Source organism: Aspergillus viridinutans, assembly GCF_018404265.1.
Source record: "Aspergillus viridinutans IFM 47045 DNA, scaffold_4, whole genome shotgun sequence".
Lineage (NCBI taxonomy): Eukaryota > Fungi > Ascomycota > Eurotiomycetes > Eurotiales > Aspergillaceae > Aspergillus > Aspergillus viridinutans.
In genome coordinates, this window is record NW_025091220.1 from 896,580 (window position 1) to 907,621 (window position 11,042).

The 11,042-nt window shown below is 50.7% G+C and overlaps 5 protein-coding genes across 5 annotated transcripts; 3 read left to right on the top strand and 2 right to left on the bottom strand.

Moving 5' to 3' along the window:
- Positions 1-175: 175 nt before the first annotated feature.
- Aspvir_006303 (carboxymuconolactone decarboxylase family protein) lies at positions 176-733 on the top strand (the record flags this gene model as incomplete). Its single annotated transcript, XM_043269505.1, has 1 exon — positions 176-733. One exon carries the CDS (start codon positions 176-178, stop codon positions 731-733), a length of 558 nt encoding a protein of 185 aa, XP_043125440.1.
- Positions 734-2,865: 2,132 nt separating this feature from the next.
- Aspvir_006304 (uncharacterized protein) lies at positions 2,866-5,070 on the top strand (the record flags this gene model as incomplete). The annotated part of the gene is made up of 1 exon (XM_043269506.1): positions 2,866-5,070. One exon carries the CDS (start codon positions 2,866-2,868, stop codon positions 5,068-5,070), a length of 2,205 nt encoding a protein of 734 aa, XP_043125441.1.
- An 894-nt stretch (positions 5,071-5,964) lies between these two features.
- Positions 5,965-7,410, top strand: Aspvir_006305 (putative C2H2 finger domain protein; the record flags this gene model as incomplete). The annotated part of the gene is made up of 3 exons (XM_043269507.1): positions 5,965-6,127; positions 6,190-6,566; positions 6,628-7,410. The coding sequence occupies 3 exons, from the start codon at positions 5,965-5,967 to the stop codon at positions 7,408-7,410; spliced, it is 1,323 nt and encodes a 440-aa protein (XP_043125442.1).
- Positions 7,411-8,135: 725 nt separating this feature from the next.
- On the bottom strand, positions 8,136-8,530 carry Aspvir_006306 (TMEM14 family protein; the record flags this gene model as incomplete). Its single annotated transcript, XM_043269508.1, has 2 exons — positions 8,136-8,477; positions 8,528-8,530. The coding sequence occupies 2 exons, from the start codon at positions 8,528-8,530 to the stop codon at positions 8,136-8,138; spliced, it is 345 nt and encodes a 114-aa protein (XP_043125443.1).
- A 593-nt stretch (positions 8,531-9,123) lies between these two features.
- On the bottom strand, positions 9,124-10,628 carry Aspvir_006307 (uncharacterized protein; the record flags this gene model as incomplete). Its single annotated transcript, XM_043269509.1, has 3 exons — positions 9,124-9,644; positions 9,699-10,059; positions 10,116-10,628. The coding sequence occupies 3 exons, from the start codon at positions 10,626-10,628 to the stop codon at positions 9,124-9,126; spliced, it is 1,395 nt and encodes a 464-aa protein (XP_043125444.1).
- Between the last annotated feature and the right edge of the window lie 414 nt (positions 10,629-11,042).

The window sequence follows — 11,042 nt, forward strand, 5'->3', positions numbered from 1 at the left end:
TCAATTGCATTCATAGCTTTCCATTTCATCCCTGAGGTAGGTCTACCGCATCAGATTCGTGGTATGATGACTCACTGAGTGTCCAATAGACATTCGAAAGTGGATTGAAGTCATTTGCTGCGCAAGCTGCGACTTATTGAAGTCTGGCCACGTTCTTGAAGTCGACAATCTCATCATGCGTCTTCCATACGTCTCTGACCCTCCCCCTACTAGCACTTCCGAAGAGGCGGAGATCCTCGCTCGTGTCAGAGCCAGGCGTGCCCCTGGGGGCCTCTTACCACTTGATCGCGCACTTCTGCACTCGTATCCTGTAGCAGATGGATGGAATTCATTCATTGGGGCAATCCGAACAAAAACTACCTTGTCCACCATAATCAAGGAACTTATCATCTGCCGTGTGGCCGTTCTGAATGGAGCCTGGTTTGAATGGGAACACCACGCACCTTTGTTGGAAGAAGGTGGATTTAGTGACGAGGGAATGCGTGTCGTTCGTGATATCCATGCAGATATTTCGCTGAAAATCGAAGAGAAGATCTTGAGTCCGGCTGAAGGAGCCGTTCTGAAGTACACGGATGCCATGACAAAGACAGTCGCTGTTCCCGAGGAAGTGTTCCAGGAGCTGAAGGGATTTTTCAATGAGAGGGAAATCGTCGAGATAACGACAACATCGGCTGCGTACAATTGTGTCAGCCGATTTCTTGTTGCCCTGAATGTGGGGGAGAAGAATCCTTAAGTGTCAAATATGCTTTTTCCATCCCCTCAAAGTGCTCCAAAGAACATCGCCATTCCCTTGCACTTGCAGTATGCGGCACTCGTGAGCATTTGGTCATGTTTTCTGGATTCCAACAACTTCTGAAACGTCAGGCGAGGACAATATTACTCTGGAGATAACACGTAATTTGTCAACTGAATAGAGTATGCATCGTCTTCCCGCGCCTGTTACGAATCCTATACAGCCCAGGCCGCTGAGACTCATACCGAGCTTTCTATCAAGAATGGTGATGCCACATATGACTTGCTGCTTGGTGCAAGATCTCAGTGCAATAGGCTGAAAGTAGGTGTCGTAGAATGATCGCGCTGTGTTTGTCCGAAATTAACGCTAGATGATCCCTCTCATCGACAATGGGAGCATTTCTACCACAACCCATTCTCTCCATTGTTTTTATGACTTCGAATAGAACAATTTAAGTTAATGATGAGTGCACTGTAATCATTACACAGAATATTTATTATAACAACAGACTGACCTGGGAACGTATCTACATAGATCCACGCTTATTCCTCCCAACATGAAAATAGTCCCTTGGCCACTATGCTACCTTCGCTAGGATGTTCCTCGTCTAGAAACGGTATAATCAAGGCGAGAGGCGAATGATGTCAAGCAACAGGCATTACAGCTCAGTACGGATAAAAATACCGACTCTATGCCTTTAGGTAGATTCGACTCAATGATGAAAACTACCTACATGAAAGGATATTGGGACAACGCCAATAGTCTGAATATCAAACCTAAATAAAATATGAATATAGGGTCTGTATTACCCGCCCAAGTTATCATGATCTTAATTTTATCAGAACATAATTTGCATTCAACACAGGCAGAGTAAGGTAGTGCATAGGGCGTACTACCCAGGTAGGTACCTCTACTTTGGGATCTACCATGGTACGGTAGCAATGTATGGTAAGGTAATACAAAAATCGACTACTGAGAGTACAGCAGCTTAGATGTTAATCATTGGCTATCAGATCTACCCAAGCGTCTGGCTGTTCACTTCCGGATTGGCCCAGAGGCACACTTTTGCGGATAAAGTGGGCCTTCTGTATGGTAAAGCAGGTACACAGCCAAAATACCTACCTACTTTACTTCGAGATAACAACACCTTTTTCGGGCTCTACAGACTCTTCTATTCATTCACTACTACATGCCCGTCATCTCCTACATATCCCTCCCCAAGTTTCCGAGTACTTTTGGACTCGTTCATTGACTGATGTATGGAGTCCAGTGCTGCTAGCTTCTCTTTTCCTCTACCCTTTTTTCCCATCCCTTCTCCTTTCTCCTTTTCTTTACATTGAACACCATAGTAAAATCTCCTACTACACACACTGGATGCCAACTTCCATGAGCGGCTTCATGAAAAACACCACAATCTGCTTTCTCAATATTTAATATCTTCGAATCTGCACATTATCATTTCCATTCAATTATTTCTCCAGATTAAGCGTGCCTTGCAGACTGACTTCTGCGCTTACTTTGGCCTCTACTGTTGCTGAACTATCTACCTACTTCCTACCTATTATCCCTGTCAGAGACTCGCGACAAGACAGCCCTTTCGTCAAAGCAGTCCATCGCTGTTGAGACTCCTTGCTCTGCTGAGTCTATGCTCGAATAATTTACCCGAATAATCACTATTAATCCGAATTGTTCTGACAGACTGTTTCTGCGTTCTTAAGGTATGTATGTGGATGTCGTGTGTTCCACACCACTCTTCTTGATTTATCCGTCAGAGCCTGCAATACCCCATCCTCTCATTTCAGCAGTTCTCCAGAATTTCGAATCATCAATTTCCAGATCGACTCCCAAGTTATTTATTCTGCTTCTCATAACACATCTGCATCTGTCTGGTCTTCTCACCTTCATACTGTGGCGGCTACCTGGATCGCACAGCAGTCCCGAAGTACTGTTGGCGTCTTGGCATTTCCGAAGCGAACTTTTTCCTTCTCGGAGTGCATTTGACTGACATGGAATGTTTAGATACCAAATTTGGGAAAAGAATTTAATTCTCTGTTTCTCAGTTTTCATCAAATTCCCATACCTATCTACTTCAGATTTGTTCATCCTTCTGGAGTATTCTTCACCGAGCAGGTATGGCTCCTGTCGCCCAGAGCGATATTGAGATGAACAACCATACTTCGGACATGGCCAGCCAGGCCTCGTCTCTTCGCCGACAATTCTCCGAGCCACTCTCTGCTCACTCAACTTCAACCCAAACATCCCAATCGCCTTCTTCTTTGACTCATAAGTCCAAATGCTACCTCTGTGGGGAATATTTCAATACCTCTAAGCCACCAAACGATGAATCTTTTACTCTCAAAGAGCACATTGCTGCCGCACACCCGCAAAGTGCCAAGAGATACTCTCTTAGTGCCGCAAAGGAACATACCCCGAATGGGCAACTTCACACCGATCGCGAGCTCACTGAAGATGCTGCAGCATCTGGAGTTGACGATGTCGAGGCAGAAGACACAGGTGAAGCTGAAGAGACAGAAGTAACCCGAACTTATGACACCGGCCCTGACGGCGAGCTCGACGAAGCGATGTCTGGTCTCTCTACTCCCATTCGACTCGATGGCTTCTCTCGTGGACAGACTTCCATCATTGAGCAGCGTGTTTATAAACTTTGGAATATCAACGATGTCTCCAAGTTCTCGGAGGACTTTGAGGACAGAGTTGACGACATCGAATACACCTGGGATACAGTATTTCGTAATCCCAAGCGTGGCACGAAGCGCGACGCGTCTGACTTTCCAGAGCGCTTCAATCCTTACAAAAAGGCAAAAGTCGCGAAAGGAGAATTTCTCGAGATTACACCTCTTGAGAACATCCTATCTCAGCTCCGTGATCCAGAGTATCGCTCTATCGACGAGCTCTATGCGATCACTGAGAATGTACATCTCACTTTGAAGACATGGCAAGATGAATATCTAGCCATTGACAAGCTCTATAGGCTTGCAACTCGACAGCAAGGCAAGCCCAGTGCGGACCCGAGGAAGTTAGAGGAACCCACTGTTTTCGAGAGTCAAAGGGAAGCAATGCTGTACGGTTATAAGTATGACCCCAAAGCTCCGGGCGGCATCCAGGACCCCTTCGATCAGGGTGGCTTCATGCCGACTGCCGCCCAGACCGCCAAAATCAGAGCCAAGGGCGACCCCAACCCTGATGGATGGCCGATAATCCACAAATTTGGCATCCCGTACGTGCCAATGTTACCGAAACCACCAGCCCAATCAACCGTCGCAAAGAACACGCGCCGACGTAAAGCAGCGGAATTGGAAGCAGCTAGCCAAGAAATCGAGACGGATGACGCTTTCTTCGGGACGCCTGTGCCTGCTGAGGATCACGAAGACTCTATGCCACCAGCGAAGCGACGAACTCGCCAACGCCGTACGGCGCTCGAGGTGGAGCAAACACACGACAATACACCCGTTCCCTCTACCCCCACTTCTCCTGCTCCTACAACTGCTGCTACCCGGGGTGCCGGTCGCGGACGAGGCCGAGGCCGTGGACGAGGTGCCGCCCGCGCTCCTTCTCGGGCCGCTTCGGAAACGCCACAGCCAGCGGCGAACGCAGCTCCAGCTCGAGGACGAGGCCGGGAGACCAAAGTCGTGGCTTCAGTGCCACATCCTGTACCGTTGCAGGCCCGGCCTCCTTCCAACACCTCTGGGACATTGTCTCAACTGGCGCCAATCGAGCCGGCGCGTAATGGGGCGCAAGCGGCTGTCTCTTCTGCAATTACTCCAGCGAGAAGCGCGGAAGCTAATGAATCCCTGGACCCAGCTGAGCTGGCTCGGCGAGAAAAGATCGCTAATGCCAAGAACCCCCGGCGCACGGAGGCCATGCTCAACCACTGGGCCCGGTTCAACCGGGAGGGCCGAATCCGCAAACCCAAACGATCCAAGTCCCAGGTTGCGGCGGATCGTGCGGCAGAGGCCGCTAAGAAGGCCGCGGAGGCCCAGGAACCCGTGATCAAGAAACCCAAGTCCCGCACTCCGGGCCCTGTGAGCTCGCAAGTCGAAGGGCCTATTGCTCCCGCACCAGCTGTGCAGCCTGTGTCGTTCCCTCTGCCCACTGGTCCTCCCGGACTAGCACCTATGCCTACAGTGCGGTCGATGGCTTCTCCATATGCGCCCATAGATCCTCGAGGCGTCGCATCTTTCACCCCGGGTCCTCCGGGACCGTTTCAGCAGCCTCCTGCGCCGGTGCCTTACCGTACCCCGTACCCAGGTTACTACAGCCCATACGGGGCGTCGACGGCTGGAATGACGCCACCAGGCCCCGCGCGACCCGCATGAGCATGCATATTCTTGTCGGTCCCTCCCGCTTTTACTTCGCGCTTCGTCCCGCGCCCCGGATAGCCAATTCACCCCTTCCTCTTCGCTATATGCTGGATTTACCTTCGGTCCTTCTGGATAAATCCAGCAATTTGGAAAGAGACGATGGGTGATTGGGTTGAAGGGGTTTGGTGCTGTCTATGCCTCCGTATAAACAGCTTTCAACACAGACAAATGTGTGCAAAACATCTACATCAGCAGTTCGGCCCGATTTTTCTCTGTATTATCTATAACTCTTATGGCGAACCTCAGATCAGTGGACTGCACCTGCCATTGTTCAGCATTTTCTCCCGGAAACACATTGTATGTTTGGCATGTTATTTTTGAGCGAAGGCTTGTTCTTGTACTACTGGCCACGCTGGTCGAGAGGCTCTGTACAAATAATGTATTGGGAACCACCTGCACTTTTATTTCGACTTTGATGGGGGCAAAGGGCATTGTTTTGCGTAAGGTATCTTTCCGCTTAATGTGCAAGTTATGGACTTCTTTGTTCCATGTGCTCGTGGTTAAAGTCACTACATACAAAAAGTGTAAAGGAGATTCGTATGGAGCAATGGTGATAAATCCATATTTAGACAGCTACTGACTAGGACTTGTCTGATATTCTTTATCCTATTCCTAGACATGCATCGGTTTCCATCAGACCGTACAAAGCAAAATCACGTGACACACAGCATTCTAGACCAGATACTTCACGTGACTCAATGATTCCAACTTCGGATCAGTGAGATCTCAGCCTAAGTCAACGCGTTGACGCTATCGGACTCTTCCTCCACATTTTCACTTCACAAGAATTCCAAACAATATCGAATCCGGTTTCGTTGAATATTGAGACTTTGGCATATATCTTTCACAATGGGTAAAAAGAGACGTGGCCCATCACTCGAAGAGCTTCTGGCTCGGCCGTGGTGTTATTACTGTGAGCGTGATTTTGACGATCTCAAAATCCTTATATCACATCAGAAGGCGAAGCATTTTAAATGCGAGAGATGTGGCCGGAGGCTCAACACTGCAGGAGGTGAGTCGATACAGCACATATAGCACTCTGATGATAATTTTTCGCTCACCGGGTGCAATCAGGCTTGTCTGTGCATATGAGCCAAGTGCACAAGGAACAGCTTTCGGCTGTCGACAATGCGCTCCCCAATCGCTCGAGTCTTGATGTCGAAATCTTCGGCATGGAAGGTGTTCCAGATGATGTCGTCCAGTCTCACAACCAGCGTGTGATCGCTCAATTTCAGCAAGCAGAGGCGGAGCGGCAGGCCGTGACGGGGAACCCACCTCCAGGAACGGGGTCTGGCGGCCAACCGGCGAAGAGACCCAAGCTTGGAGACGTGTCTGACTTGAAGAAGCGTTTAGCTGAGCACAAGGCCAAACGGGCGGAGGTTGCGGCCGGAGGAAGCAGCGGAGAGGCGACTCCTGTGGGTGCCGGGCAGACACAGGGTTCGGGTGGATTTGTAAGTTTTCTTGTCTTGATTTGATGCAGCATTCTGACACTAACTTGTTGCGTTCTTGTAGGCTCATTCTCCTCAAACTGCAGCCGCCGCGACTGCACAATTTACATATCCTCCACCCTATGCAGGGACCGGCTCTCCATTCCCGCAGGCGGCGAGCCCCGTGTATCCAAATTTCTCACCAGGCGCACAAGCACAGTACCCCATGCAGCATACACCTACTGGATTCACTCCACAGCCATATCCGGTTGGGACTGTTGCGCAATCTACCCCGCCCTATGGGACAACGCCACCTCCTTTTCCGATACCACTGCACCAACAAGCTTCCCCGCCACACACAGCCCCTCAAACGGCTCCGGCATTCCCACAACGTTCTGGTAGCTTACCGGCAGCGCCTAGCCTCCCACAGCGCCCAGCTTTCCAACCCCCGCCAGTTAATGCATATCAAATGCAACAGATACACATGGGCCACCCCCTTCCAAACGCTGGAGTGCATACAGCTGTTCCAAATGGCGGAAGAGCACCAGGGGTGGAAGCTGCGTCGATATCATCTTCGGTCAATGATCTTGTCTCTGGGGCAGCGAAGGAAGCTGACCAGGCCGCGGCCAAAGCTGCAGCTGGTGCAGGTGCAACCACTGAAGAGAAGCCGTCGAAGAAGGACAAGTCCAAACCGACACGCTTGGTATACTCTGATAATGAAACCAGTCCGGAGGAAAAGATGGCTAGATTGTCAAGGTACGCATTTGTTCCTGACCGTCGAGGAGAAACGACGCTTGAAGAGCTCCCTGCTGCTGTAGTAGTGGGGACTATCCGGGAGTCAGACAAGATTTTCGATTCTGCGCAGTGAAAAGCATGATGATTGGTGCGGCGACTGTGAGCCGACTGACTATTTGCGAAACGACACACCCTTCGGAGATTCACAACGCACACACCATTTCCGTTCAGAATCAGTTCAAAATTCCCGGTCAGACGTCTGGACAGAGGTACGAATCACAGATTTCAGCTAAGTTCGATGCATATCAAGTTCTAGCTTCATCTTATCTATCTCCATCCTCTTGTTATGTCTTCTACTCCCCTAATATCTCAGTACCATGGCAACGTCAAGTGCAAGAAAGAAGAACCTATGCTTGAAACTGAACAGGGGCTGCTACAATACTCATCCGTCCTCTTCGCCGTCATGATGCGGGTGGACCTTCTGAGGAAACAGCAACGAGATGCAATGAACGACTGAAGAGCATTGAAAGAGTGCTGGTGAGTTTGGTTGTCAACCTTCGCCGAGCAAGGCTGATATCACTGGCTACCATGGGAAGTTGTTCGTCCGAACTTGACAGTTTCGTGTTCTTGCCGCGTGAGTTGATCTGGAGACTGAAAACCCCTGGGTTGTCAAGTGAATGCTGCTGTAAGTTCTCTAGCATAAAGGTAGGCAACGAATCAACGATGCTTTGGACTCAAAAATGACATCATTCCATATTAATTGATACTCTCTCATATCAATTGTTTCGCTCCGCCATTTGTAAAGTAAGGGTGCCGTAGCATAAGGCACACTGTGCAGACCGAACTCAAATCCCCAACTCAAACCCTCGAAGCCCTCTTCTCCCGAAACGCCAACCCGAAAACCACAAGCCCATACGTCGCCAGAACACTCAACGCAAGAGGCACGGGCTTCCCCCTCGTCTTGATAACCCGGGGCACGGAACTACCCCCCAACACCGCCGACGCCAGCAACCCGATCTCCTCGCCGTAGGGCTGTCCGTCGCGCAGACGTAGGAAACTGTACAGATACAGCGCACCGACTGAGAGACCAGCCGCGATGGAGGGGATGGAGCCCGTACGCGCGTAGCCGATGATTCCGCCCATGGATGTGAGGAGGGACAGCGCGGCGGCGGAGTTCGTGGCACTGGGGAGGGATTGCGACTGTCTGGTATCAGCTAGCTGCTTAGGACTGTTGACAAGAAGGTGCGTACCATGTTGACGGTTGGGATTGAGGTGGACTGATTCGCGTGCAGGATTTAGATAGATGGATCCCAGAGGAGGTTAAGGTCGACGTTCGAGGCGGAGATACGTCAGGTTGGTGATAGATGGAGCCTTAGCTGGACAGTGACATCTGAATTGGTGGAGTCATTGGTGGAGAACAGAGTACTACGGTACTACCACGGATGTGGCTCATGCCGAGCGGCTACCCGTATTACTAATGGGGTCGAGCTAGGGTCAGGCCACCCTTGTAAACAGACTATAGATGGTGTAAGAGAGTATATTTCTAGTGCTATTTTGATAAATGACATAAATCATCTATATGCATTCAATCGTTGCCCATAAATCTTTAAGAAGCGTAAATCATAACAAACCATGAAATGTGATATCGAAATTGGAAGTGAACGCCTGATGGTGGAATGTAGATTTGAATGTCGGTCCAATGCTGCCTTGCAACGAATTTAGCAGTAGCCTCATTAGTATCCATGATCAAGTTTGAGTCGTTTGTGCCCTTGATAACTGTCGAATCGCAGGAGGTGACGAAGCTGCAGCGACTCCGGCCGCGTTGAGAAGTCGACAGTTCGATCAATCAATCCTCCGCAGCCTCCGATTCCGACTCCTGGCTGCCTTGAAAGCCATCCGTCTCCTCTACCCAAAAGACAGGCACGGCACTCAAGGCAGCAAAGACAGCCAGAAGCCACCAAGGGAGGATGACGTAGCCCCGATTAACTCCATAGGAAAACGCCGCACCGACAAGTGCAGGCCCAGCCGCTCTTCCAACCGCACTGACACTCGTGCCGACCCCATTCAGGGTCCCCAGCACATTGAGGCTGGCTGCGGAGTTAGTCAGGAGGATGGTGCAGCAGGGAAAGCTAAAGATGGTGCATGTCAGCTTGCTGAGCATGAGCATGAACACAACAAAGCTCCGGATCGATGCTGGAACGAGTGCAGTGAAGGGTGTCAGGAGGTAGACGACAGGGAAGGTGACGGCAATGACTTTGATGCAGTTGAGGACCCCAAATCGCTTGGCTGCTGCCGGGAAGATGAAGAACTGAACGAGCATGCCGATAATACCGATCAAGGTGTAGTATATGCCGATCGTTTGGGAGTCTATTCAGGAAGTGTCAAGAGAGCGGCTTGAGAAAGAGAGAGACAGATACGTACCAACGCCGAACCCCCCGATAAATTTGAACGGCAACCGCACCTCCGGATTCCCGTCCAGTCTCTGGATCGGCGTATGCAGGAAAACTGGAAGTAGGGAGTCGAACGCCATGTTATGCATCGCCATCATGGCATAGGCGAGAAGAACCAGGGTGGACTGCGGAGAAAAGACCTCCTTCCAGCTCGGTCGTTTGGCAGCCGTGCTCTTTGCCGCCCGGTGCTGTCCCAGCAGCGCAGTCGTTTCGTCATCCTCCTGCGTCTCGGAGTAAGATATCTTCTTTCTGCGAGAGCTGCAGGAGCCTGTCAACATCTGACCCAGCCGCAACCCGACATCGCGGTGATGCTTCTTGGCTGCCAGTGTTTCCTGTCCGACATTAGCACGTACACTCACTAATCTCCTATATCTTGGATCGCACTTACGTGCAAAAAGAGCCACCCCGTCGTAATCCCGATAACGAACAGAAAAGCCGACGCAAGATTAGGCAACAGAAACGGATAGTCCTTGAAAAGCTGCCAATTCCCAAAAGTCGCCGGATGCTTCTCCGCCGGGCGCGCCAGCGCACCGCCAAATGCCGGCCCAAAGATACTCCCAATTGTCCAAACCAGCGGCATAACGCTGAATGCACGCGGCTGCAACTCCTTCTCCGGGACCATCTCCGCGACCATGGTCCGAATGATCCCGACGTTCCCGTTCATGAGGCCCAGCAGCGCACGGGAAGCGATCAGCATCGCTAGAGTCTTTGACAGGCCGAACATAAGCGAGAAAATCATGGTGAACGTCAAGCCGCACAGGACGATGGGCTTGCGACCGACGGTGTCCGAGACGGTTCCCCAGGTCACGGCCATGGCAGCCTGGGAGCTGGCTGACGCGGCCGAGGCGATCCCGACCCATTTCGCGACTTCATTTTTGGGAACGCCAATGTCCTCAATCATTTCGGGCTGGAGGTGAAGGGTGGTTAGCTGGGTTATGGCGACTCATCGGACGGGCAGTTTGCATACGAGATATGGTAAGGCGGAAGTGAAAACAACTGTTTAGCAAGGGGAAAGAGTTCAGTATAGGTCGAAGTCCGAAATCGGTCTATTAATGGAGAGATTTGTATCCCAATGTTGCACTGCTGAGTGAGCTTGGACGTACCTGGCTCGGCAAATCTACATATTGCTGGTTCAAGAAGTCAGTTTGCAGATAGCATACTTATCTCTAGTCTGACAATACTTACATAAAATCAGCAGCTGCCGCACCGGCAGTCTGGGAGATTTCTCGTGCATCTTAAAGCTGTGATAGAAACCCGGTCAATAGCCTAGTAAGCTGGGCAGTCGGCTATTATACAGATCGAGATGAGGCAAGTA